Source organism: Taudactylus pleione, unplaced genomic scaffold, assembly GCF_031769625.1.
Source record: "Taudactylus pleione unplaced genomic scaffold, aTauple2 ptg000040l, whole genome shotgun sequence".
Classification (NCBI taxonomy): domain Eukaryota; kingdom Metazoa; phylum Chordata; class Amphibia; order Anura; family Myobatrachidae; genus Taudactylus; species Taudactylus pleione.
This window is the reverse complement of record NW_028284442.1, coordinates 20,380,550-20,407,328: the sequence shown is the minus strand read 5'-3', so window position 1 is coordinate 20,407,328 and position 26,779 is coordinate 20,380,550. Positions and strand designations below refer to the sequence as shown.

General features: G+C 43.4%; 1 protein-coding gene across 3 annotated transcripts in view; it reads left to right on the top strand.

Moving 5' to 3' along the window:
- NTN4 (netrin 4) overlaps window positions 1-26,314 on the top strand; it is a 212,618-nt gene extending 186,304 nt beyond the window's left edge. For 2 of the 3 annotated variants that reach the window (XM_088454585.1, XM_088454584.1), the window contains exons 6-10: window positions 10,033-10,246; window positions 11,855-11,964; window positions 17,140-17,208; window positions 19,256-19,426; window positions 25,584-26,314. In XM_088454585.1, the coding sequence (XP_088310711.1) occupies window positions 10,033-10,246; window positions 11,855-11,964; window positions 17,140-17,208; window positions 19,256-19,426; window positions 25,584-25,720 (701 nt within the window). In that variant the 3' untranslated portion in view covers window positions 25,721-26,314. Of the gene's footprint in view, window positions 1-10,032; window positions 10,247-11,854; window positions 11,965-17,139; window positions 17,220-19,255; window positions 19,427-25,583 lie in introns of those variants that run through there. The other variant, XM_088454586.1, reaches the window with a different exon arrangement.
- Window positions 26,315-26,779: the final 465 nt, after the last annotated feature.

Genomic DNA, 26,779 nt, shown 5'->3' with positions numbered 1-26,779 from the left:
AGCGGTTCTACTATAGAACTATCCACTCAAACCATTGGGCTTTGGAGATGTCAGAAACCTCACTCCTTTGATTACTTGGTACACTTCTTCTAAAGTGATTGGTTGAGTGAGGTGATTGTAGTAAAGCTGTAGATTGTGCTTGTGAAATATGTGGGAGGGAGACATTCTCCCAGAGCCAGAGTTTATTAGGTACATTGACTTCATCTTGTGTGTACAGTAGTATGCATAGAATCTTTGGCGAATACAGATAATAAACTGTCTCTGTAACTATCTTTAGGTTTGGTGATATGTGTATAGCCGCTGTAAAACCCTAAGCAAATTGAATAATGTTCCACTCTAATTATTGCAGAATCTATAGTTTATATATGACAGCATTTACTGTAGATACTTACCACCCTATTCAGTAACGACATGATAAAAATGTACCTTACATTCTTTACACTGATTTTTCCTAGGTAGATTGGGGGATTGTTTCGGTTTTAAAAGTTTGTGTTTTGCCTCTAATACCATTGAGAATTTTTAAATCCTGCAACTCAGTACATTTACCCCTTAATCTGCAATTGCAGTTACCTGTGCTGAATTAATTGCTGTGCAATTACCTGTTATAAATTAATTAATGTGCAATTACCTGTGCAGAATTAATTGATGTGCAATTACCTGTGCACGTATTGGTAATGCAATAGTAAATTAAGCAGATAATTTTGTACCAAGTTGGAGGGCCTGTGCATGCTACAGTTTTAGTTTATCTTTTGTATATTGAATATTACGTTATGTATCCGTTAGCAGTCTCTTTATTTAAGTATGTTTAAAACCTCCAGTAATAAAATAGGACATGTACTTGTGTCAAATGTATGGAAGTTAACAACTTGTGTTTGGCATATATGTTAAAGGACACTTATACCCCTTTTCCACCTAAATTCCGGGTTTGACCCGGAGTTGGAACAAAGTTCCTATCCGGATCAGACCCGGAATTTTTGCCGGCGCCGACTCGGGATATTCCCGAGTCAGCGCCGCTCACACCACAGTCGGGTCTGCATAGACCCGGCTATTGCGGAGTGAAAGTGGTCGCTTGGAGATGATGTCATCTCCAAGCGCCACTGAAGCCGGACCAATCGGCCGGCTAGCAGCGCACTCCAGGTCATCGTGACTCGGAGTGCGCTGTTCTCACAGCAGGGTTTCATGGGCTACGCCCGTGTTAAACCCTGCTAGTTACCTGGCTTGGAATGTTGGGTCACTCGACCCAGCGATCCAACCCTCTCCCCTTTTACACCAGGGAGCTGCCCGGGTTAACCCTTCAAAAACCCGGGTTTTAGCTCCGGTGTAAAAGGGGTATAATACTCCTTTTACACCAGAACTAAAACCTGGGTTATTGCAGGATTAACCCGGGTAGCTCCTTGGTGTAAAAGGGGACAGGGTTGGATTCCCGGGTCCAGTGACCCAACATTCCAACCCAGGTAACTTGCAGGGTTTAACACGGGAATGACCCTTGAAACCCTGCAGTGTAAACGGCGCGACCCGAGTCACGATGACCTGGAGCGCGCGCATGCCGGACGATTGGCGTCATCTCCAAGCATCCACTTTCATGCCGGAAGAGCCGGGTCACTGCAGACCTGGCTCCAGTGTGAACGGCGCCGACTCGGAAATATCCTGGGTCGGCGCTGGTCAAAATCTGGGTATGATCCGGTTTGGAACCCTGTTCCATCCTCTAGGTAAGACCCGGAATTTAGGTATAAAAGCGGTATAATACACCTTTCATACTAGCATCAAAATCCCAGGTTATTTCACATGAACTCGCGATTTTGCTTAGTCTGAAAGGGTCCTTTAAAAAACATAATTACATCCCAGGTAGGTACAAGAGTTGAACCCAGGATTTATACAGGTCACGGTGCAGTGTAAACTGGTAAAACGGGTCATTTGACCCAGGACCCATTTACAGCATAGATAGAGACGGCGTTTGGAGATGATCTCCAAGTGCCGACACTGTACCGATGTGGCCGACCCAGGAATAAGCCGCCTGTCTGAAAGGTGTCGCATCCGGGTTAGACCCGCAATCAAAATCCCGGATGCAATCCGGAATTGATCTAAAAGGGGTATCATTGTGTGCATGCTGCTAAAAGTGTGTGCTTGGCACATAGAATTTTTTTGTAAATATTATGTCACAGAGTAAATATGGTTTTTGTTAAATACTTATGACATTTTTGTGTTATTTTTTGGTATATAAAATATATGATAAACCTCAAAAGTAGACTATGATCCCATAGATATATATTTTGACTCATTGAATAAAAAAAAAACCTGGGTAGTGTAAAGTAAAGCTATTATGCTATACTGTACGACCCTCACCCTTATAGATCATGACACAATAGTTGGCAGAGCTAGCACCAAATTGCTTTTCATTAAATGTTACTTACGCTTTGATCTCACTCCTTTTCTTTCTTGCTCCAACTTGGCACTGTTTTCTTGCTTGCAGACATTGATAGATAGCATCTACAAGTAGCATAGCAACAGTCTTAAAGTCTTATGTTTTTTAATGATGGTCTGGCATGGGAGACTAAAAAACAAATGTATATTTATGTTAAATAAACTTTGATTTAACGTTTTTCAATAAAAATTGTAGTTGCAATTCTATTTACAGCATATTTTGATGTAAGACTGTATTTTAAAATATTTCTATACAGAGCTCCTTATTTATGCTTCTTGATATTGTGTGCCCTTCGGTTTATACACAAATGTATTGACTGAACTAAATTGCACCCTAACCCTCCTTCCCCGGTCCCTAAACCTGACCTCAACCTCCCTGCTCCCTAAACCTATCCTCCCCCTCCCCGCTCCCTAAACCTAACCTCCCCCTCCCCGCTCCCTATTCCTAACCTCACCCTCCCTGCTCCCTAAACCTAACCCTTTAGTGCCTAACCCTAACCCTCCCCTAACCCCCGATACTTATCTTCGGTATGCCGGCGCGGGTATTTAGACCGTCGGCATCCCGCATGCCAGGATACTGACTACATCCCGTCTGGGTGACTACATTGTTTTATTTTGCTAGTTTATCTTTCCTGGATCTATAGGTCAGGCTTATGACCCCTTATCACTGCTTTGTGAATTTTCCATATGACAGTAGAAGTGATGACGGGGTATTCTTAATATCCGTAAAAAGGGCTAAAAATTGCATTGTAAATTGTGACATTTTGGAGGTGAGATTTATTATTTCGTATATGTGTGGAATGGAGGGTGGGGGAAGTTAGGTCTGGGAGGTCGGCTGGCATAGTGCCATGGTCACCTTAGGGCTACATTGTGGTTGAGCAGGATCATGAAGATAATAGATTATGTGCGATGAACAGAGGAGTAAAAAGTATACTTCTTTGTTATTGGTTCTGTGACCCTCCAGGAGATGTACACAAGATTGAGGTTAAGGAACTTTGATTGCCTGATTGGTTAAGCAGGTAATAGGGGAGGATCTATTAAGGTTTATTTTCAAAACTATATTAAGGAGGTCATCTACCAACATACCTACTCCCTTCTTCTGATTAGGCAAATAAATGTTCTCCAGCGGTTTACAAAAATTGTTAACAAAATCACTGACATTTGAGCTTGTGTTGTTCAAACATCCGTAGTTACTCAGTCTAACACACAATACATTTATGCTGAATATAGTGAGGGTTGATGTCCTTAACACTCTGCTAGTCGTGTGTGATCTGAGAGATACATGACTCACTTTTTTTGTGACTACTAGAGAGCACTTGGGCCTACAGGGCCCCTCCCCATCTATCTTTTTACCTTGTGCGTCATTTTCTAAATATATGCTCTTAAAAATGCATTCGATGTTGTTTTCCACCCTTTCCAAAAATGATTAGAGATATGTGTAATAATATCTTCAGCATTGGATATATGTATCTCACAGATACGACGCGAGCACTAGTGTTAGTCCAAGTGAGGCGAGCAACAGAGTGTTAATACCATGAGATGCCCATAATTGAATTTTAAACCATATAAAGTTATAATGAGAAAACCTTATAGAGCCAGAGGTATTTAATTTACGGGTTGTACTCCAGATCTAGGGGCCTATTCATTAAACCTAAAAATTCGATGGAGATAATTAGGTTTAGAACTCGCATGGAGTTCTACCTAATTATAGGTGGAATTGACCATTCCACCTCTCCATAAGTATCTATTCCGAAAAACTGTCATTTTTGCGATGACAGCTTGGGAAATAGATACTTTTCCCTGCCTACACTACCTTATCGCATCTGGAAACAGTGCTGCGCATGCGCTGTTACATCTGTAAAACCAGCGCATGCGCAGCACTGCCTACAGATGCGTTAAGTTTGTGTACCCCCTCCCCCCTCCACTCACCTCTCCCCCCCCCCCCCCCCCGACTTACCTGTCTGCGCAGCCGCCTCCGGCTCCGTGCTGCTGGTCTGTCATGTGGTTTCCCAGCAGACCACATGACAGATTAGAAAAAAAAATATATTTTTTTCATTTTTCTAAACTTTCTTGTGCTCTGCTGGGGAGCACACATGACAGACCAGCCTCCGGAGCCTGAGGACAGAGCAGAGCGCTAGAGGGACTCGTCGGGGGACCTGCACACGTGGATACAGGTAAGTCAATTCTGCTATTCGCCACCTCAGTGGCGAATAGTAACTGCATCAAATTCCGAAAATTCATAATTTTCGGAATTTGATGAATACGACAATTTCCACATCCCCATACTAATGTATGGGGAGTGTGGAAATTAACGCAGGGGAACTTAGCAAGGAGATATATGAGTCTGTTCATGAATACCAAAATAACGTTATTTAAGGAAAATGTCCTTAAAAACGTTTTTTTAGTGTTGATGAATAGGCCCCCTAGTCATAGATGTATTATTTGGTAAGCGCAGGAGATTGGATTTTAGATCTGTTAGATGCTATTTTTATTTATTTATAAGAGATTATCTTGCCTGCAAATTGTGAGCAAACATATACAATTTAAAACTATACTCTATAATTTAAAACTTTTATACTCTATCAAATTGAATGAAAAAAAAGACTTATTATCCAAATGAATGGATATTACTTGACGTGAAAGTCTTGGATCATCTGTATATAATTTATCTCAATATGCCATCAATCTAGTGAGTTTTTTCAAGTTATGTTACTTAACTACTGCATATATACAGTTTTCTCTGTTTTTTTCAGACTTTATAACAAAGCATTTATGTTGTGATGGAATTAATAAAGTGCTGTGACAATATACAGAATGTGTTTAGAAACATGCTTTGTAGTGTTTTTAAAATATCTTAAGAGACGCTTGTAGCCGTGTGGTTATACAAACATCATTTTCTACATCACTGTGGAATGTTTCCTGTAAGGAAAGCATAGTGTTATATTGTATTGTGTGCAGATATGCACAGTAACAGCGACATGATTCACCATTTAGGACTTCCCGCTCCAGGACTAAAGAATGTACGTGCATGCGTTTAAGCAATCAGATTTTCGCAGACAGGTAGGCAAAGTCAGACTCATGTATTCTGCAGAACTGTGTAGTTCCAGCCAACAGCCTGCAGCCAAAATGTCAGAGTTAGTGGGTGGTGATTTCATCTTGTTATCAGTCACTGTTTTAATAGCTGCTGAAAGTGCTGCTGTTGCTTCACTTGTCTTTACTTTTGCCAGAAATACAGTATTAAAAGCCAACAAAAAGATAGCAGAGAAACAGATTGTATACTTACATCTCGTTACCCAAACTGTGTGGCTGCATGTGTAAGCCTTATATATGACAATCTACCTACCTATATTGCACTCTGCACAATTAGGGCTGATACACATAGGCACTCGGGAATAACGCCTCTTGGTGAGCAGAGATTACTTGCTCTAATTAGCCTACTTTATTATTTACTAGTGTCTAGGTCCCATGATTGGCATTTGCAAAGACTCCCATTATATTTTGCTTTGTCTGTGAATGCTGCAGAAATGACCAATGCTAATGCTGGTTAGAAAACTGGAGAACAAGTCCTTTCACTTCCATTACTTCTGTGAACAGAAGCTACTGATTACAGCTGCGGTAAGGTAGGAGCAGGCAGGGAAAAGTATCTTTTTCCTAAAAGCTGTCATAGCAAAAATGACAGCTATTCTAAATAGATAGTTATGGAGAGGAAGAATGATGAATTCCTCCGGTAATTAGGTAGAACTCCATTCGAGTTCTAAACCTAATTATCTCCATATATTTTTTAGTAATAAAGAATAGACCCCTCTGTAAGAAATAAATGTTAAAATGTGCTAGGGAAGATATGTGCAATAATAAGACATTTTTATTTTTAAAAAGGATTTTGGTCTGTCAATAGAAGGAGTCATGTTTTTTATTATTTCAGAGGGGATACACTTTAATATACAATAAAAAAGAAAATAAGCCATTTGAAATGGGCCCAGGTTATAACTGAAGGGATATAATGAGTGTCCCGTTGTGTTACAAAGAACCACTAAATGGTATTATTGGGCCCAAGGATATCATACTGCAAGATTGAACGTTTTGATATCTGCACCTTCATCCAGGGCCAGATTGAGGGGTCTATTTACTAAGCAGCGATAAGAGACAGAGTGAAAAGTGATAAGAAAGTGATAAGGTGCCAGCCAATCAGCTCCCCACTGTCATTTTTCAAACACAGCCTGTGAGATGGCAGTTGGGAGCTGATTGGCTGCCATCTCACAGGCGGGATGCCGGCATCAGGATTTTGAAGACCGGGATCCTGGCCACTGGCATTCTGTACCCATCCCGTTATTTGGCCCACCCCCACTTGTTATCTGCTCTGTCCCCATTAGTCGTCCGGCACTTAGAAAAGGCCCAGGACTGCACAGTGCAGAAGTGTACTCCGGCCAGGAAGGAGGTGGAGGTGACCTGAAAGAAGGGGCCCCTTAATCCGGCTCTCCCTTCATCACCTACCAAGAGCGTGCCATGATTTTGGATTGCACCTGCTATTGCTGGACCTAGAACGTATTATGTCTGCAGGTGTGTAACGGTTTATGGCTACACCTTAATTGGTTGGCACCAGTATGTGGGGCAGAGTAAGCGGGCAGATCATTACATGGTCTTAGATTAAGCTAAAGGAACTAAAACATACAGTGTGACAGCAAGACAATACATCCCAGCCAGAACATTTAACAAAGCATCAGAGGTACCGAGTCAATTGTAATAAAAAATTAAACACTTTAAAGTCGTTTTTTAACCTCTAATTAGAATATTTTTCAAAATACATTTTTATTTCTTTTTTTTTTATCATAGTTTTATATGAAGCATAGAAGGGAGAATATCTTTGCAAAATATATTCTATTTAATTTTTTTTTTTTTGTTTAAACAAAAGATCACAGTTTAAAGACAATTTATTTCTTAATACAAGAATGGCTCCTTTGTATGGTGTATATATATATATATATATATATATATATATATATATATAGTTTTTGGAGACAGCGCATGCGCAGAAGCAAATTTGCAAATCTTTGTGTATGTCATTGTCCGTCCTATTTTGAGTGTGATGGAACTTGGCAGGATCTGTCTTTTCGTAAAATTGGACATTGCGAGGAGGGAAGTGGGCGGTGGCAATGTGATTGTGCGTAAGTGCCCTGACTTGTGGGAGTGTCATGGGAATGCATCAAAAGCGCGATTCTGAGTAATGCTTACGGGGAAGGTAATCCTCTTTCTAATGGATCTCTTGCACCTGGCATGGGACTGTTGCAACTACCAATACGAATGATAACGGTTGCAGCAGCTGGCATGAAATCAATGGTTGGCACGGGTTACCACTTGCAGACGCATGAACCTCTCCATAAGCCCTATGAAATCTTGCATTATCATAGGGCCTCATTCAGTACCGATCGGAACTGCGAATGCAATTGTCTCACGGCGAAGATATGTTAATCCTCTGTGATCGCTATGCCGTCGCAGCACAACATAAGGACGCCCACCTTACCTTACACACATCTGTAACACTTAGCAAGACTGAAAAACCATCAGTAACATGGAGTACAATCACAACCTCACGCACACTTGCACAAGCTCTGACCTTCCTCAGGAATTGCTAACCTCATTGCACTCAGTGAGTACACAAGCTGCGTATGGCATTGCAGTGGATAATTTATGCACGCCCAAGCAACAGCGTTGAAACGCTCTGGCACTCCTGCGTTTCGCCGACCACCCCCCGTCATCACCCCCAAAGGGTACTGCCTGTCAATCTCTCTACGATGGGTCTGTGTGGTCACTGAACGCAGTCCCGATCGCAGTGGTGTGTTTGCAGTACATTTCTATCATGTGAATGTGCCTCATTTTCCACCTTGCACACAGAGGGCCTGATTCAGAGCCGGATGCTCTGACAGAGCGCTCGCTCTGAATCAGGGCCGGTCTTTTTTTTTTTTTTTAGAACGGCCTCCTTGCCGCTCGCATAGCTGTGGGTGACCACCCACAGCTATAGCGAGTGGCCAGGAAGATGGTCGCAATGGTCAAGACCATCGCGACCATTGGGCTTGCGATGAGACCCTTGTGGTAGGGTCTCGTTGCCGCAAGCCCCAGAGAGATGTCGGCTCTTACAGAGCCGGAATCTCTCCACTGACATCACCTCTGATGTCAGTGGGGCCGCCCCCAGACGGTAGGCGTTCTCATGGGAACGCCTCCATCTGGGTAGCCACCCCCCTGGCCCTCTAACCAAAGGGGGCGTGCTGTCACTCAACCGCACGCCCCCTTTGGTACGAGACTCGGAGCGACGGATTGCCCGTCACTATCCGGGTCTCGCGCATGCGCACGACGGAGCCGGCTCCGTCGTGTGCATGCGCTCTGGGCCACCATCGGCCCGGTTGAGAGCGCTCAGCGCTTGCGACCGGGTCTGAATCAGGCACAGAGTACACTCTAATTCCAGAATTTGGGGCTGGGTTTGTTAAAGTGCTTTGCAAGACATTTTTGGATTCAGTTGGAAATGCGCATGTTGGAAGAAAGTTTAAAATGTTACTTGTAAGTCTAACGTACTGTTACCCTTTAATTCATGTATAGTTTTACATTGTTTCCTATAATACTGCTCAGTTTATCCTTATCTATGTCATAATCAAAAATATGAGAGTCTATGTTACATCTGACACTTTTGTATGTTTGAACATTTGTATCAAATTGGTCGAATTGCGTTAACTAGCAAATAGTGTGTCTGCATCAGACGGTGGTGGTCCATTACACGTAGAGGCCTGGGGTCTGATTTTCGAGTCACACCCAAAAGTGAACACAGCAGCATGTATTGGCGGTCATCCATCTGTGAGTTTATGCTATGGCCTACAAACAAATTCAGAAATTTTTGCACATGCGCAATTGCAAATAATAGTGCAACTATCAGGATTGAGTGCTACTGAAATGGCCCCTGGTTTGCACCATTACAGTGACCCCTGGTTTGCACCATTACAGTGACCCCTGGTTTGCACCATTATAGTGACATGTTAACAAGTTACATGGTAGCTCCCTAAATGCATCCTCTCACCCCACATGAATTTAATTTAAATGATCTTGTAAAAATAAATATTACATATAGAAAAAAAGTATTTTCATTTAATCATATATTTGTATAGACTACTGGTGACTGTTGACGGCAACCAACCACCTAACTTCACTACCAGTCCAACGTTTCAGAACTCCTGTATTTTTTTTTTTAGTCCATTATCGGTGCTACATGGCCCAGGCATGCCCCTTACATTGCTGCAGAACACCTGTAAGTTCCCAACCCATTACTTGTTCCCTGTAAAATTTACACTATCTTTTAGTTTTTGCTAACTTGATTTTTTTGTTTATTAACCTCTAGCAGTTTACAGCTTACCTTGTATCACTTTAGGTTATTTACTAGACTACAATTGCTTAAAGTTTAATAAACATTGGAAAAATGGGAGTGTTCTAAAACTTTTGACCGTTAGTGCATATAGTTGCTGTCAAAATATCTAAATGCACAGGAAAGGTTATGTAATATTATTTTGGCATATATCATCATGTGTAGTTGCTTTAAAGTGAATAACTTTCTCAATTTTCTTTTGTCTTTAGCGTGTTCCTGTCACCCAGTTGGATCAGCAAAGCTTACTTCTAGCACATACACATTCTGTGACCCCCAGAATGGAGACTGTCCTTGTAAACCTGGTGTAGCTGGCTCTAGCTGTGACCGTTGCATGGTGGGGTACTGGGGGTTTGGAGAGTATGGTTGTAGGCCATGTGACTGCGCTGGAAATTGTGATCCTATTACTGGAGACTGTATCACCAAGTAAGTTCTAGTATCAATCCAAAATTTGTGCTAGAGCCCTGTTTCCTTAGCAATGCTGAGAGGCCTACTTTTGAGTCGAGATATGTTCTGCGCTAATAATAAATGATTTACATGTGCTTTTTCCCTTAAGCATGGATAAGAACTTGTATTTGGTTGGTTAAGAAAGCAAATAGTATATCTTAAAAAAAATACAAGGTAGAATAAGCCAAATCAGGTTCAAAAGCATTATTCTTTATTAATAATTGAGTCAGGTGCAAAACAGCATAAATGAACTGGTGATGGTAGGTTATGGGATGTAAAGCCGGCGGTTCAAATCCCGACGCCGGCAGACCGGCAATAGTGGAAATCCCAACAGGGGATTTATGTAAGTTTCACTAACTCTACCCCCTCCCCTAACCCTCCCTTAGGGGTGCCTAACCCTAACCTCCCCCCCCCCCCCCCTAGTGCCTAACCCCCCTAAGTGCCTAAACTTAACCCCCCCTTCCCCGCAGCCTAAACCTAAATCTCCCAGGGGGGTGCCTAACCTCCCCTGGGGGTTCCTAATCCCCCCTTTCCCTAGCCTAACCCTAACCCTCCCAGGGGGGTGCCTAACCCTAAGTCCCCCACGGGAGCCCCTAAAACCGGGTGTCCGCGTCTGTCGGGCTCCAGGCGTAGGTATAATGACAAGCGTCGGGATTTTGACATGTCGACCGTCGGCTTCCTGACTGCATCCCACGGGATGTTGTGGTTTTGTCTGGTAACTAATTAAGAAATAAAGATTTTGTACTGGAATTACTATGATCTCTCTTCAATGTCTGCTGCTGCAGACGTGATGGTGCTATGGGGTCTATGTACTAAAGCACCAACCAATCACCTCGGAACTTTCTTTTATTAAACACAGCCTGTAAACTGACAGTTAGGAGCTGATTGTTTGGTACTTTATCTTTCTTCACTTTATCTCACTCCAAGGCTTAGTACATCTCCCCTTATGTACTGTAACGAAGCTGATCTTGGCTCTGAAGCAAAGCTCATTGGAACATTAAAGGGGGCTCTTTTTTTATTATGCATGCATGTCTTTTGCTGTGCGCACTCAGCTGCATTTTTCACTTATGTTTTTCTGCACCATGGTGGTTAGGATGGGGGTTGAAGGGGGTGTGTAGATGCAGACAAAGTACAGTAGTGCCGTCAGCTTGCAATGTGTCCTAAGATATATGCACTTGTTTGGTAGCGAGATGCCTTGCAGGCTCTCAACCCCTGATGCAAGTTGTGAACTGATGATGATGACGGACGCCGGCAACATTTGGTTCGTCAAAATCTGCAAATGTAGTTTAACTGCTGCAGCTGTGATACTGGACACTTGGTTGATATTTGTAATTGATGTGTTTGTGTGTATATATTGATTTATCAAAGTAGTGTTGTAATAATTGATTGACAAAAGTAGCATGAATGTAATAGATCTGTAAAATGTGTAGATATATAATACTGTTGCAAATGATTTTACGTTCATTTGTTTAGAAAACTATATAATGCAAGTTAATAATTACATTTAAATATGAATTATAGCTACTGTTCCTACGTAAATTATATGTCTAGTTATAAATTATCATGTCATTTTCTGTCAATACGTAGCTTCGAAATAGACTGGCACCGTGAAATTCCTGAACTCTCTATGTTTAATGAGAGTGGACAGAATCAGGAATGGGAAGATGAACAGGGATTTTCAGCCCTTCGTCACACAGGTGAGAATTCTTGGCTCTCTCACAGTTGAACAAAGTCTTATTGTATTGCTGATTCCAAACTGTTTCCTTTACATGTACTGTTACCTGATAAATATAGTACTGGCAGCTATGTATTTCTAACTGTTTACTTGCATGAAATTATAACGGCATAAACTGTTTATTTAACTAGTCAATTATGTATAGTTCTAAGTTTTAGAATTATTATTGTTAGCAAATTGTATTTTAAAAGCCTGTAAGCATCTTGAGAGATTATATAGCATTGGGAATCCGGGAGATCACCCACTATTTCGGAAGTCTCTATTTCTAGAGTTGCCAAGTATAACTTGGGGTCAATCCTATTTCGTGCGATGATCTCGCCAGTGTGAGTCATCGCGGCATTGGCCGCACTTTACGGCAGCCCGGAGCCAGGGTCGAGTCGTGTTGCGAAGTTTGATGTGCCGGTCCGTTGCCGGCATTTTAACGCTTTTGCAACGGCATATCGCACCCTTCGTACGGATTAGGATTGACTCAATCCTATTCCGTGTGAAGGGTGCAATGAATTTGCCAAAATTTGGCAAATTCAGGGTCGAGTCGGGCTGCGAAGGGTACATAGCACTTCGCATCCCGACTCGACCCTGAATTCGCCAAATTTTGCTCGCAGCCCTAAGGGGCTGAGAACAAAATTGGCGAATACGGGCTGCCGTAAAGTGCAGCCACTGCCGCGATGGCTCGCACTGGCGAGATCATCGCACGGAATAGGATTGACCCCAAGTTATACTTGGCAAGTCTAGAAATAGCGACTTCCGAAATAGTGGGTGATCTCCCGGATTCCCAAGAGAGTCTGGCAATCTTGCTGAACGTGGGCAGAACAGACACGTCATGGCTCTACACCCACAACGGGGTAAACACTCATTACTACATCCATGTGCTGGAGAGCCAGTGTTCATTTTATTATAGAACAGATCTTGTTCTTACTAGGTAAATACTTCACTGAATTTTACATGTTCCTGTTATTTATAAAGGACAATATGAGTGTTCAGTTATGTAGAGGAAATACTAAACATAATTAATGTACAGCAATGGAGAGAGGGGAAGGACAAGGGCACCTCAGAGTTTAATAATTCAAATAATGTTGCGAAAAGAATTTTAAGTAGAATGTACACCGCACAATACTTGTCTTCATGAATCACACAAACTTGTCTCCATGTATCCGGTCATAAGAAAACAGAGACAATTCCAGTAGTGTAATATAACAAAACTTCATATAAAAAAAGAAAGAAACCAGGGCACACCTAAGACTTCCGCAAGGCTAGTTGCAGTCAAGTTATTGGTAAAAGTACAACACCAAAAGTAGCTGAAAGACACCAATGCGGCCTTCTCTTCATAATCAGAGAGTTGGTGCAAGGGGTCATTGGAGGGTAACATTATATAATATGACGATCTACACTCAGTCATATAGCAAGCAACTCAGTCCAACAGTAAATAGGCATGTCAGAATGCAAAGTCTTAGCACATTATAAGGCATATGGGGTATGGCAACTTACAATACAACCCAACTGAGTTGCACTTTGCAAAAATCAAGAAAGTAGCTTTATTGGAACTCAACCATTCCCCAACAAATCAAGGCTATTAGACAAATGGAAATGAATTTGCTATAATTTAGATGTAATTAATAAAGTGGTTGCCCAGAGTAGTGTATAGGAATCACTGTTGCTAATGCTTTCCATGAATTTGCTTAGCCCGTGACGTAAAGTGTTCCATACTAGAAAGGAAAACATCTGAACATAGCATTAAAGTAAAATTAAAAATGATGCATGTTTTCCAAAATACATTTTCATTTTAAATAGTTGTTTTGTATGACTCAGTATTCTTTCAATGTATTTTGAAGATAGTTCTTTTAGGCTGAGTACACAATTTTACAATGAATCGGTCAGCAGCAAGTGTGTGGGGGGTTGATGGGTCGCCCGTACACAAAGCCAGATGCACCGATATATCTTCCAGATATTTTGGCATCGGCTGTGCTGCAGGGCTGACCTGATAGGTCTGTGAACTACCTAATTCACAGTCATATTGGGTGTATACAGTTGCCGATGCACTCGCGATATATCGCTTATCGATAGAATGAGCAATATATATCACCAAGTGTGTGCATCTCTCCCAACATTTCAGATATTTGTATTGGGAGTGTATGCTCAAAAGTGGCATACTTATCACTTCTAAAGGGCTCTCATCCCCTAAAATCTTGTACTGGTGACACCTGCTGTGCAAATGGCAATAAGTGGTATTTACCTCCCAATATTCATATTGAAGATCCCTCAAATCAGGCCTATTCTATATAAATCAGACAGTTGGGAAGGATGTAAGTATCGTTGGTGCCGTACTGTTTATCCTATAATTTATTATAGGTTATAAAGGCAATTGTAAAACTGTTGTTATAGAACATATAAATTGCATTAAGTACTGGAGCGGAACAAATAGAGACAAGTACTGTACCTACATACAATGTAGCACATTCATTACCTAACCAAGCATGAAATGTATCATAGCGAACAAGAATTGTGGTTTTCATAATCCATTTTCTAATTTAGTTTTCTATTAGAATTAATGAATTTCAATAAGAAATGCATTTACTGTGGTTTGTTTTTGTTGGACTGCACAAACATTCCATTTTCTAATTATTGGATAAACTGAAAACTGCTCAGCTTTTACCGCTTCCCCTCTATGGAATGTCAACAAAGGGAGTGCTACTGATCTGCATGTCATGGAACACCTGTGCTAAAGTTCCAGCAAAGATTAACCTTTTGTAGCCACTGATGTGTGAGTATTAGAGTTTTACACAGTACAAACCACTGCCAGATCCTTGCACTGTTCGTGCCTAAGTTTCCAAAGACGCAGGTCGCTTTCAATCCTAAAAGTACCTTTGAATTGCTACACATACCACTGGCAGGTACAAAACCTTCCAATCACTGTGAAGAGTGGCTATACCACCCAACTTCCTGTAATTTGGGACAATCCTGGCAAATCAGGACTAGGAACTGTTGGGAGATATGGTAAAATGTGAATAGAATAAAGCATCCCAGAGTCATGTACATGTATGCTGAGCGAGCATACCTTCAGTTTACAGTACCAAGGATTTCTAGTCAGAAAATTGTAGCATTCTAAAACACATATGTGAGATAATTTTATTTAGCTTACATCACCACTGGCATCAACATTTTAGTCTATTCAGACTTTTAGCAAGATATCCACCAGCACAATTATATATAAGTTTGGTACTTGAATACATTTATAGTAGATGTTAAAGTATGTTGGATTATCACAGGCTGAAATTACCTTGTTGAGGTATGTTGTCAGGAACCTGCACTTCTGTCTTAAGGCCCCCATACATGGTGCGATATGCACCTTGCGATGCGACGGGCGATCCGATGGCTGACATATCGGGCGGTCCCCACACACAGAGCGATCACCCGATATGCCGGCATCCCGCTCCCCCACCCGCCTAGCACTGTATGGGATCATACATCGCTCCCCCTGATAAACTGAACATGCAGAAAGTTCTGGAGGAGCGATGTACGATCCCATGGGAGCGTGCACTAGCCAATATCATGCCCACACATGGAACGATATAGCAGCAATATTGTTCCAATCCATCGGATCGGCTACTATATCGCACCATGTATGGGGGCCTTTAGGCAGCACTTTTGTGTCTTAACACCTTCACACAACAGCAGAGAGGCAAGGATTCACCCCCTCCCCCGGACACAGACAAAATGGCTTTTTTTTTTTTCTAGTGACCCTATATAGTAACTAGAGTGGGTCAGTTCAATTAAATTATTAATTACCAAGAATGTCACAACTAATATTTAAATACAGGTTTCGATATCACAGTCACATAACTAATGCTTTCTACTAAATACTATGTTATCGGCTATACGGAAACTACAAATTAACTAGTTATCCGCAGATGAAAATTTTGCACTACAGACCAACTTAACGGTTCACAATAATACCTACAGACCTACTTAACATTTTTAATATATATATATATACTGTTTCTCTGGGCTCTCTCTCACTTGTTTCTTATTTCTTTATTCCACACTTTTTGTATCGTTCTCTTGCTATCTGCTTAGTTCCACGCCATCTGCTTAGTTCCGGCGAATTGGTCCCCCGGGCTAATTCAATTAGCCCCAAAGACCGTACTTATTGAGGGCGTGGCCTAATCGCGGGAGGCATGGTAAGGCCCCTTATGAAAAAAAAACCCAGCACTGTGCAATCAGCACCGGAGCAATCAGGGTGATAACTCCCTCACACCCCAACAAAGGGAGAGGAGACTGCTGTTGCTTATCAGCAGTAGTCCCTCTGGTCTCACTGCAGCCCAGCACACAGCAGCATGTGTTGTGCTGCTGACAAGTAAGGGGGCGGCGGCAATGTGTGGGGGGGGCAGACGGTGGCAGTGGGCCTGGGCCCCTACAACAAGCCCGGGTAATTTCCCCCCTTCGCGGCTCCCCTGCTTATCGAGCATTTCTATTCAGGGGCTCAGTTGTTTCCAGACAGGCACCTGCATTCACACATAGGATCCGTGAACTTATCACGAATCCTATGTGTAATCGCCCGAAAACAGATATTTTATCGGGCGAATAAGATGGGTTCTAATTGAATTGCCTGAGGCAATTCAAACGTTAAAATCCTGTTTTATGCGCCCAAAAAAATATCGGGCCTAATTGGTTCCCCCATTAGTTTCATATCCCCCACTCTGCAATTTCTCCTACCCAGCTTTCACACTTATCTGCTACATAAAGCTTTCTTTCAGCTCTGTTCCTCTGTCCCTCTCACTGTTCCACAAGTCTAACCTCTATGGACAGCCCCAATGCATCATGGGTCTTGTAGTTTTTCTGGCAGCCTGGTCTCTCCACAGCTTTAATAGATATGATATTTCAGGCAGCAAAATTAATAACTCACAAATGTATTTAATGAAACTAAATATGGATAAAAATTCTCTCTCCATGCTGGCACATGAGGATACACGTGGGATGTCCACACACTTCCACTTAATGTTAAACAAATGTATATCTCACTTTTGAAGTAATTTGCAAAAAGAGTTCATAATATTTCACTACTATAATTAGCATAACTTTTAAGTTTAAGGTCTTGTGTGTTTGTGTGTGTATATAACTGTTGTATTTTATTTTATTTTAGGGAAATGTGAGTGCAAGGAGCAAGTATTAGGAAGTCCAAAAGTGTTCTGTAGCATGAAATACTCCTATGGTGAGTTATAGGTAATATTCTGTCTTTTGACATTTCAAGAGTATTGCTGTGATAATAGTATGCTGTGAGATCAGAATGCCATTATAAGAGATGTCCCCTTATTGTTTGCAAATTTCGTTTTTTTTTACTGGAGTTTTTCATTTCTATACATCCAAGTGCAAAATAATTTGGCTACAACTTAATCTGTGTACACACTTTCAGATACATTGCCCGATCAATTGATAGGCCAATGTATATGCTGCCCATCGGCCAGTGTGTACCAGCGATATGTCGGTGAACGTTGGCGTTCCCCTATTTGAATTTTGGGCTGCGCTGCAGCCCCACCTCTGGAGCCGCCACTGGTAGCAGTATATTGTCTCAATATTAGATGGACATTTCATAGTTATAATGCTTGGCTATATTAGATTGCAGCTTTCTAAACACACACAATAGCTGATTGTGACTTTAGATCTCAATAGTAGAACTTACTAGGTTATGCTGTCTTGCAGGTCTGGATGCACAACTATTTCTGCTCATTTATAACCCTACTTTGTGTAATGGCTCATTAACAGGGTATAGAATATGAATTACTTCACAAACAGCATTGTTGCTCTGATCCATTGTCATTGACCTTTGTGAAGTCTGAAGCCTTCACACTGATGTTTAAGCCCCCGAGGGCCAAGAAAGCAGTTCTGATGTTAGAAGCATGCATACTACACAATTATATGTCACGCATGTTAAAAGTTACTCTAAAAATAATTTTAATAAGTAGCAGATATGTTCACATTTGGCACCAAAACTTCTTACTAACATGGTGAATCACACAATGCTTAGTCTCACATTTCCAATAGCAAATAATATATGTATTTTTGCTATAAGACTGTGTATGCATAAAACTCCCTACACATTTGTTAAAGCTGTCCGCACCTGTTTCCTTACTGGGAGTGGATCAGGAGATAAGTTATACCCGACAAAGACAGTGCGACCTGCGAGGGAAAGTTCACGGGGTCTCTTGTTGGTGAAAAAATCTGGTTACGTTGCTCTGGTTTCCTGAGCGTGATAGTGATGATATTTAATCTTCCTTAAAGATAAGGAGTGGAAGCAAAACAAAAACCAAATGCATAAATCTTCCTGTAGCTCACAGGTCCTTCACCCTTTCATCACTCTCACTATGGAAGAGGGATGTGTGCTTCATTAGGACACAATTTATTACCTGACAACAAAACTTGGGAGCCTTTAAGGAAAGTGAAAAAAACTACTTATGAGTAAAACATAGCTGGATATGTTAATGATTATATGCAATAAAACTTTGGTCTCTGTTGCTAACTAGTGTATGTAGCCATATAATTCTGCACTTCTTCATTTCCTGCAGCTTTTAGTGCAGGGGTGAGGAACCTTTTTTCTGCCGAGGGCCATTTTGATATATATAATACTATTTCCGTGCCTGGTACAGGCCACGCCCCTCCGTGTGATGTCACACAGGGGTGGGGCCACAATCGCCGGTGATTACAGCAATGCCCGGAGTATCCTGAGGATACTCTGGGGAGCTGTAAGGGCAGCAGTGTGACCGTCTGAAGCGTCCTAAGGACGCCCCAGGTGGCACTGCTGCATAGATTCTGGCTGCAGGGTACCATTATAGGCACCCTGCTAGCCAGATGAGGTTAGCAGAAAAAAGCTCTGAGGGCCAGACCAAATGATTCTGGGGGCCTTATATGGCCCCTGGGCCTGAGGTTCCCCATCCCTGTTTTAGTGGAATAATATGGAATATGTTGGGCTCATGAGGTGGGGGGAGGGGTTCCAGCTAAATAACTGTTCAGCTATCTTGAATTAGTTTATCTATTTGAAGCACACAAGTGGAGTTGATAAAGTAACCATTTTTTTTGATAAATAAATGAATTGCCAGTAACTGTAAAATGTATATATACTGTACTTATATAGAGCTACAGTATGTGTGATCATTGGACTACAAGTACAACATTTACTAATAGGCAACACATGTAAGGAGTACCTGGTGTTCTGTGCCTTCCAATTTATTTTCTTATGTCATTTTTTTTTTAATTTTGGACAGTGCTGAAAATCAAGATACTCTCAGCACATGACAGGGGCTCTCATGCTGAGGTTATTGTGAAGATTAAAAAGGTTTTGAAAATGACAAAGTTGAAGATACTGCGTGGAAAGAGAACTCTGTATCCAGAATCATGGACTAAATGGGGCTGTACCTGTCCCATCCTAAACCCTGGTATACTATCTGTGACCCACTTGCTTACTGTTATATTCCAGTTTTTGACAATTACCATAGTTTTTTTAATCTATAGTTATATTGGCATCATTAGTTAGAAGTAACGGTAGACATAAAAATTAACACATGTAACATGCACACGGTTTAAACAAAATGTTTAAGGGGTAAATTTAATAAACAACCGGGGGGTAAATCTACTGATAATCCAGAATGGTCGAGTTTATTTTCTTTTAATCTCGATTTGCATCTCGGGTGATTTTCCCGTTGTTCATCTCGCAAATTTACTAAGAAGTGAGTTTAGCTGAAAATGAGTTGGTCGATGGTGAAGCAGATCGAGATATCTCCCCCGAGTTGCAAATGAAGATGAGATTACTCACCTGAGATTGCAGTGTTTTCTCTCTGCAAATCTCTACCGAGCTTCTCTCTGCATATCTCTCCCGAGCTAGCCGCCTGCACATATCAGTGAGATATGTGCTGGCTGCTTGTGTGTTAAGATCTGTAAAAAACGGGTTAAGTGTTATGAAAAATGAATGACATAGGGTCGTCCCCCCCCTAACGCTTAACCAGCCCCGGACTTGCCAGCCAGTCCTGGTACCTAAATTTACGGGGAACAAAACAAGTAGGGTTCCACCGTAATTTAGGTACCAGCACCAGGCTGCAGGGCCAGTCCTGGTTTTAAGTATAGGGGGGAAAAAATTGCGTAGGGGTCCCCCTATAATTAAAACCAGCACCGGACCCTTTCTAGTGGGGGGCTGATGCCACAGCCAGTGGAGCCCTTTCACCGGGCCCCCCAGCCGCAGCATTAGTCCTGACCGCTATTCAGCCCAGGCCAGGGATCCCTGGGATGTTGGGGACCCCCCCAATAAAGGGGTCCCCCTCTCCAGGGCACCCCTGGCCTAGGCTGATAGCCCGGGGCTATCCCCTCCACCCTAGGGCGGTGGGTGGTGGGTTGATAGTGTATATAGTGTGTAAAAAATAGAAATATCAACATTGTCTTTACAGTGGAACTACAGGTCCCAGCAAGCCTCCCCCGAATGCTGGTACTTGGAGAACCACAAGTACCAGCATGCAGGGCATTAAGGGCCCACTGGTACCTGTAGTTCACCTGTAAAGAAATGTGTAAAAAAACACACAACACACACACCGTGAAAGTACAGTTTTATTACATACATAAACACACACACACATACTCACCTACATTACCAGGAGTGGTCGCCTTTTTTTTTTACATATACCCTATTTAAACTATTTACAGGCAGAAACATACACAAATCACAATGATTTGTGTATCTTTCAGCCAAACTCGCAGCTCTGGAGGTTTAAAACTTCCATTTGGCAGAGAGTTTGCAGGCATCTCACCCGAGATTGTCATCTCCATTCTTGGTAAATTTGCAAGCTGTATCTTTTAGGTGAAAGTACTTCCAAGTTTGCCCGATGGTGATAAGATTCGAGTTTGCTATCTCACCCGAGTTTTACTAGTGAGAAGAGAGAAATCTCTCTCTAACTCAGCCGACTTTGGCCCTCATTCAGAGCCGAACGCTCTGAGCAGAGCGCACGCTCTGAATGAGGGCCGCCCTCCATAAAAATGGAGCGTCCTCCTGGACGCTCGTATAGCTGTGGGTCACCACCCACAGCCTATACGAGCGTGCAGTTTGATGGCCGCGATGGTCGTGACCATCGCGACCATCGAAACTGCGAGCCGGAGCCTGCGGTTGAGGTTTTCAACCGCAAGCCCCGGAGTGATTTTGGCTCTATCAGAGCCAAAATCACTCCCACTGACATCACTAGTGATGTCAGTGGGCCGGCTTCTGACGGGAGGCGTTCCCGTGGGAACGCCCCCGTCAGGGAGGCACGCCCACCAAAGGGGGCGTGCTGTCAATCAACATCGACAGCACGCCCCCTTTGATCAGACACAACGAGCGAAGGACTTTCCTTCGCTCGTCGCATCTGGCGCATGCGCACGACGGAGCTCCCTCCGTCGTGCGCATGCTCAGTGCAGACCATCGACCCACTTGCGAGCGGACAGCCGCTTGCGAGTGGGTCTGAATCAGGGCCTTTATCTTTAGTCAATTTGCAAGTTGAAAATCATGCCTAAGCTTTCCTGAGATTGGCATCTCGACCAAACTCCATTCTTAGTAAATTTACCCCCTATTGTCAGTTTCACAGCTGAATTTAAAAGGGCAATAGTAAAACATGCAAAATCAGGCTAGTTTTGCATGTAATACAATTGCCCTTCTAAACCCAGCACTCAAAGCTGCAGAGGCTCAGCAGCTTTCAAAAACTCGTGTTCAATATATATAATCCTACATTTGTATCAATTCAATGGTCATAAGTTATAGTGGCCAATGGGTCTATTCATTATCACTTAATTTCTACAAAAGCAGGTGAAAATGAAAATTTTCATCTGCTTTTGTAGAAACTAAATTTTCTGGCCATTAATCAAAAAGGTAAAGCAGGAGATATCACAATTATCTCCTGCTTACCTTCACTTGCGATGTGGGCCGCTGTTCCCATACACTAGTATACACTAGTATGGAGAAATTCATACACTAGTATGGAGAAATTCATCAAGCTCTGAAAATACAATATCTTTGGAGCTTGACTGCGGGAGCATTCGCCATCTTTAGATGGAGTTTGCTTCCGCACTTCGCTCTCACCCTGCTCCCGAGTTGTGAAGAGTCCCGAGTTGTGAAGAGGGATCCTTTTGTCCAGCTCCTTTCGCCGGATGCCGGGGCTTCGTGCGCCAGCGTGAACTCGTTTATGCAGGCATACTAGCACTGCCAAGTCGACTTAGCAGTGCTAAGTTTCAATGTTCCGAAAGGAGCAGTGAAGCCGTTTTGGGGAGAAGGCTGATTTTCGGATCAGCTGTCTCCACGCCAGAGCAATTGTGAATTGCTCCAGCGCTCACGGTGAGTTAGTATGTTAATTATTGGGGTGTAGTCAATATTGATCATTTTCATAGTACATCCTCTCTCATACCTCCCAGCTATCTCAGTTTATGTGTGATGGTATTGATTTGAGGATGCTAGCCAACCTTTCCCACAGATGACACGTTTGTCTTGAATGCCAGGAAGGTGGGTGTTATGTATCAGCTCATATGATTAGCTGATGCTGCATATACCTGCCCTGAGTAGCCAGCAGGCCAGTGTTGGAAGGTATGACTACTCATTGCAAATCTCAAAATGTCCATGCTGTAATGATTTCATGGCGCTGCTGTAAGAGGTGTGGGGGGGGGTCCCCCTGAACTGTAAGTGTGAAACCTCGGCTGTGGTGCTGGTGGACTCGGACACTTACCTCCTGACTCCCAGACTCTCACCTTCAGGTCGCCGAGGGCGCTCCCGTTGACGGTCCTGGAACATAGGTCGGACGCGGACAGTCGAACTGGGTTTCCACTCCTGGCCCTGGAAAAGAACAAGGTGCTGAGGCGGGGTGACCTCCACTGGGATCAGTGGATGGTCATCATTGGCACTTTAGGCCTCAGACTGGCTACACCTACGTGCCAAGCACAAGGGTGTACCCCGAACGAAAACGCCCGACAGGGAAAAGGGAAGTTGGGTGACACACAACACAAACAGCACACAAAACAATTGCGCTCACCGAAAATAATCTTGTCCCTTTGCTGGATGAGTCCTGATCTCAGCACCTGTAGATGAACACAACAGCAAGAGCCCGCACAGGACCCAATACAATAACAGCTGCCTTACCACTGCCTACCTTTAATGGGGGCCTGACTGTGGGGGATACAGCGACTTACCAACAGCCTACCTTTAATGGGGGCCTGACTGAGGGGGATAAGGTCCTGGTCCCAGCCCGGTCTACCTTTGATGGGGGCCTGACCGTCTGGCCAATTTCCGAACAATGCCTCTGGGGCCTTATGCCCTTGCCTGCCTGCGGCCTAGCCTGACTGTTCCTTGTCCAAGGCCTAGCGCCGCATTTCAATGATCACGGCCTATCGCCGACAGCAACAACTCCTTCGACCTAGCGCCAAATTAACATGACCCACGGCCTAGCGCCGAATTACAATGAGACACGGCCTAGTGCCGAATTACTGTGAGACACGGCCTAGTGCCGAATTACAGTACCCACGGCCTGGCGCCGAATTACTATGACCCACGGCCTAGCGCCGAATTACAATGAGACACGGCCTAGCGCCGGATTACAGTACCCACGGCCTAGCACCGAATTACAATGAGACACGGCCTAGCGCCGAATTACAGTGCCCACGGCCTAGCGCCGAATTACAATGAGACACGGCCTAGCGCCGAATTACTATGACCCACGGCCTAGCGCCGAATTACAATACCCACGGCCTAGCGCCGACTCCTGGTGGTCTAGGGAGGTGTAAAAGACTTACCAATCCTGGGGCCTTTGGCTGAGATGAGCCTGGCCCATCCTCCGGGTGGTCTTCGCCGGAGATGGAACAACTTCCGCCACCTCCGGGCTTCCTGCAGTCTTCACCTGGGCAGCAGTGGCCGGGGCTAGCTCTTTTGCGTCGCACACTGCTGCCCCAGGGCCTCCGGCGCCTTCTCCGTCTTCACTCCTGGTGGGCGCCGGTCTGCGGCTCTTCGTCCGGCGTCTTCGTTCTCCTGTCTTCGGGAGCTCTTCCCCGCTCCGTCCCGGCCGTCGCACCTCTCCTCCCCTCTTCGCGCCAGCTAATTCAAGCCGACGCCAGGGGGCGGGGTGATGACGCGGCGAGCTACGATTGGCTCGCCGTGGCCATCCCCTGCTGGCTGCCGATCTGTGAGCCCTGATTGGTTCACAATCGGCGCCACATTCAAAGGGGCTCGTGCTGATTGGCTGAGTCTGAATCCCCCAAGATTCAGACTCGCCATCACGCACGTGGAGTAGCGGCGCTGCGCCGGATGGGGGGCAGGATCACGACCGATCCTGGCCCGCCGGCCGGCTTGCGGATGGACCCCGCCACACTCTCGAACAGGGCTGGGATCTCTCCGGATCCCACCCCACTCTGATGCCCGGGGCTCCCGCTGCCCCAAGGCACCCCCACCATCCAGGCGTGGAGGGTGAGGATGCCTAGTAGCAGGGTGAGTGACCGCGCTGGTACACTCAGCCCTGCTACACTGCCCCACCTATTTTCTGTATTGGCTTGTTTTAATAATAGACACTAGCCACATTTGCATACTTGCCTGATGACCATGGGTCATGCATAGCTACAAGTCTTGGCTGTTAGCTGTCATACCAAATTACTGGATTCTAGCTTTTCTGTTCCATCCTGCCACCTATAACTGATTATAATATTATACTATATTAACACATTTTAGGATGTCATATATTATAATAGTATAACTTCTAATTATACCCCTTTCAGACAGAGAAGAGAACCCAGTAATTTTCCGGCTCTAGCCGGGTCGACCCGGGTTTTTTTTCTGTCTGAAAGGGTCAACACGGGACCTAATTCCTGGTACTTCGACCCAGGTAAATACCTGGTTTTTTCCCGGGTCTTATACGGGTTGGCGGCTGTCCGAAAGGTGCCGACCCGGGTTTTTCTACTCCGGGCATAGTAAGCAGCGCTTATTGGCTGAGATGGCGGTGCAGGGACTGCACCTTTCATGACCTCATCTCTGTGTGCCATAAAAGCAGTCCATTTATTATGACACACTGTATATTGCAGGGATAATCTGTGTTCTGTGTGAAAGGGGTCGACCTGGGAATTTCCCGGGAATTATGTGCTGTGTGAAAGGGGGTTAGGAGCAAATTCCTGGGTCCTTCCCGGGTTGAAAGATATGGGAAAAACCCAGGTTTTAGGGATTTTTCTGTCTGAAAGTGGTATTAGTGATTGGAGATAGGGAAAATCAGGAATTCAGAGAACCTCATCAAATGCTTTCAGTATAACATCTTACAATCTGAATCAGTGAGCCATGAAGAATGAGCAACTGTAGTAATGTGTCCTATTAAAATGAAGAACTACGGAAAGGCGGTGCGATATCTAATATCCAACTGCCTAGAAGTCCTTAGAACTTATTATTCAGGCATTGACAACTGTAATTTATCTGCAGCCACTTTACCAGCACAGCCTAGCCTGCCATTAACACTTGTACTTAAAAATGTGGCACATATATGGTACTAAAACTTTAATATTAATGTAAAATAAGAGATAGGAAGAGACTTTTATGTGGTGACACTGTTCTGATTTTCTCAGGGCTAGAATATCTTGTGGCTGGCTATGAAGATGTACGTTCTGGTCGTCTCATTGTCAACATGAAAAGCTTTGTCCTGCCCTGGAAACCTGCCACAGGCAAGAAAGTAATGGAAATTATAAAGAATGACTGCCTATGAAGGTAAAGAAGACAGTGTAATGGAAGCAGAGAAAATAAAGACTACTTCATTGTTTAAATACTAGTGAACAAGTGAAAGTGTGCAGAATGCACATGAAGAAAACTGTACAGCAACTTTATGCTGTTATTCCTCACATGACTGCATTTCAAGACATCTACGCTTGCCTTACAGATGTGACACCTCTGCTCTGCCACCATAGTTATAGCTGGCATGTGATATCATGGATATATCACACTTGGAAGTCAGTGTCTGACAATGTGTATGCAGAAGTATCTACAATCAGTCAAACATTTTATTGTATTGAAGGTACAAAAGCGAAAAAAAAAAAAAGACATTTTATATCCAGGATGTGTTGTAAACAGCCTCCTTGTAAATATGTTTTAAGAAGCACTTTACTATTTGTTAATGCATTTGCTTTTTGTGTATTTGTTAAACGACAACGGTGTTTAGAAAGCTATAGAACTGAAACCACACTATAGACACCTTAAAGTAATTTGTATTCTGCTTTTTTTATATTATTCTTGACATCAAAGATTTATTTATGTTGTAAAGTCTTTTCATGATACCAGAGATAAAAATTCAAACCATGGCCCCAATTCCACCTGCTGTTTTATTGTCATTCAGATAGTGTCCACTACTTGTAGCTAAGTACACAAAGCAGGCTATTAATGGTAATCAGGCTAATTAGGACTATTACATCACCTCCTGTTGGATTTTGCAGAGTTGCACATTAGTCCTATTATGCAGGAAGTCACTTTTTACTCTGATCCAAAAGTCTAGATAGAAAAGAGAAAATGTTTGTGTCTGCTGGAGTGTTGCCTCCAATGATTACCTGTCTGAGCAGGGGTTCTTCAGGGACTGGAGCAAGGTATAATGGGACAGATAGGTCTTTGAACTGTAAACAACCTAGAGAACACAGGGCCTGATTCAGAGACGGACGCTCTGAACGAGTGCTCTCTCTGAATCAGGGCATTTTTTTTTTTTGTTCGGCCTTCTGGCCGCTCGCATAGCTGTGGGTGACCACCCACAGCTATTTCGAACGGCCAGGTTGATAGTCGC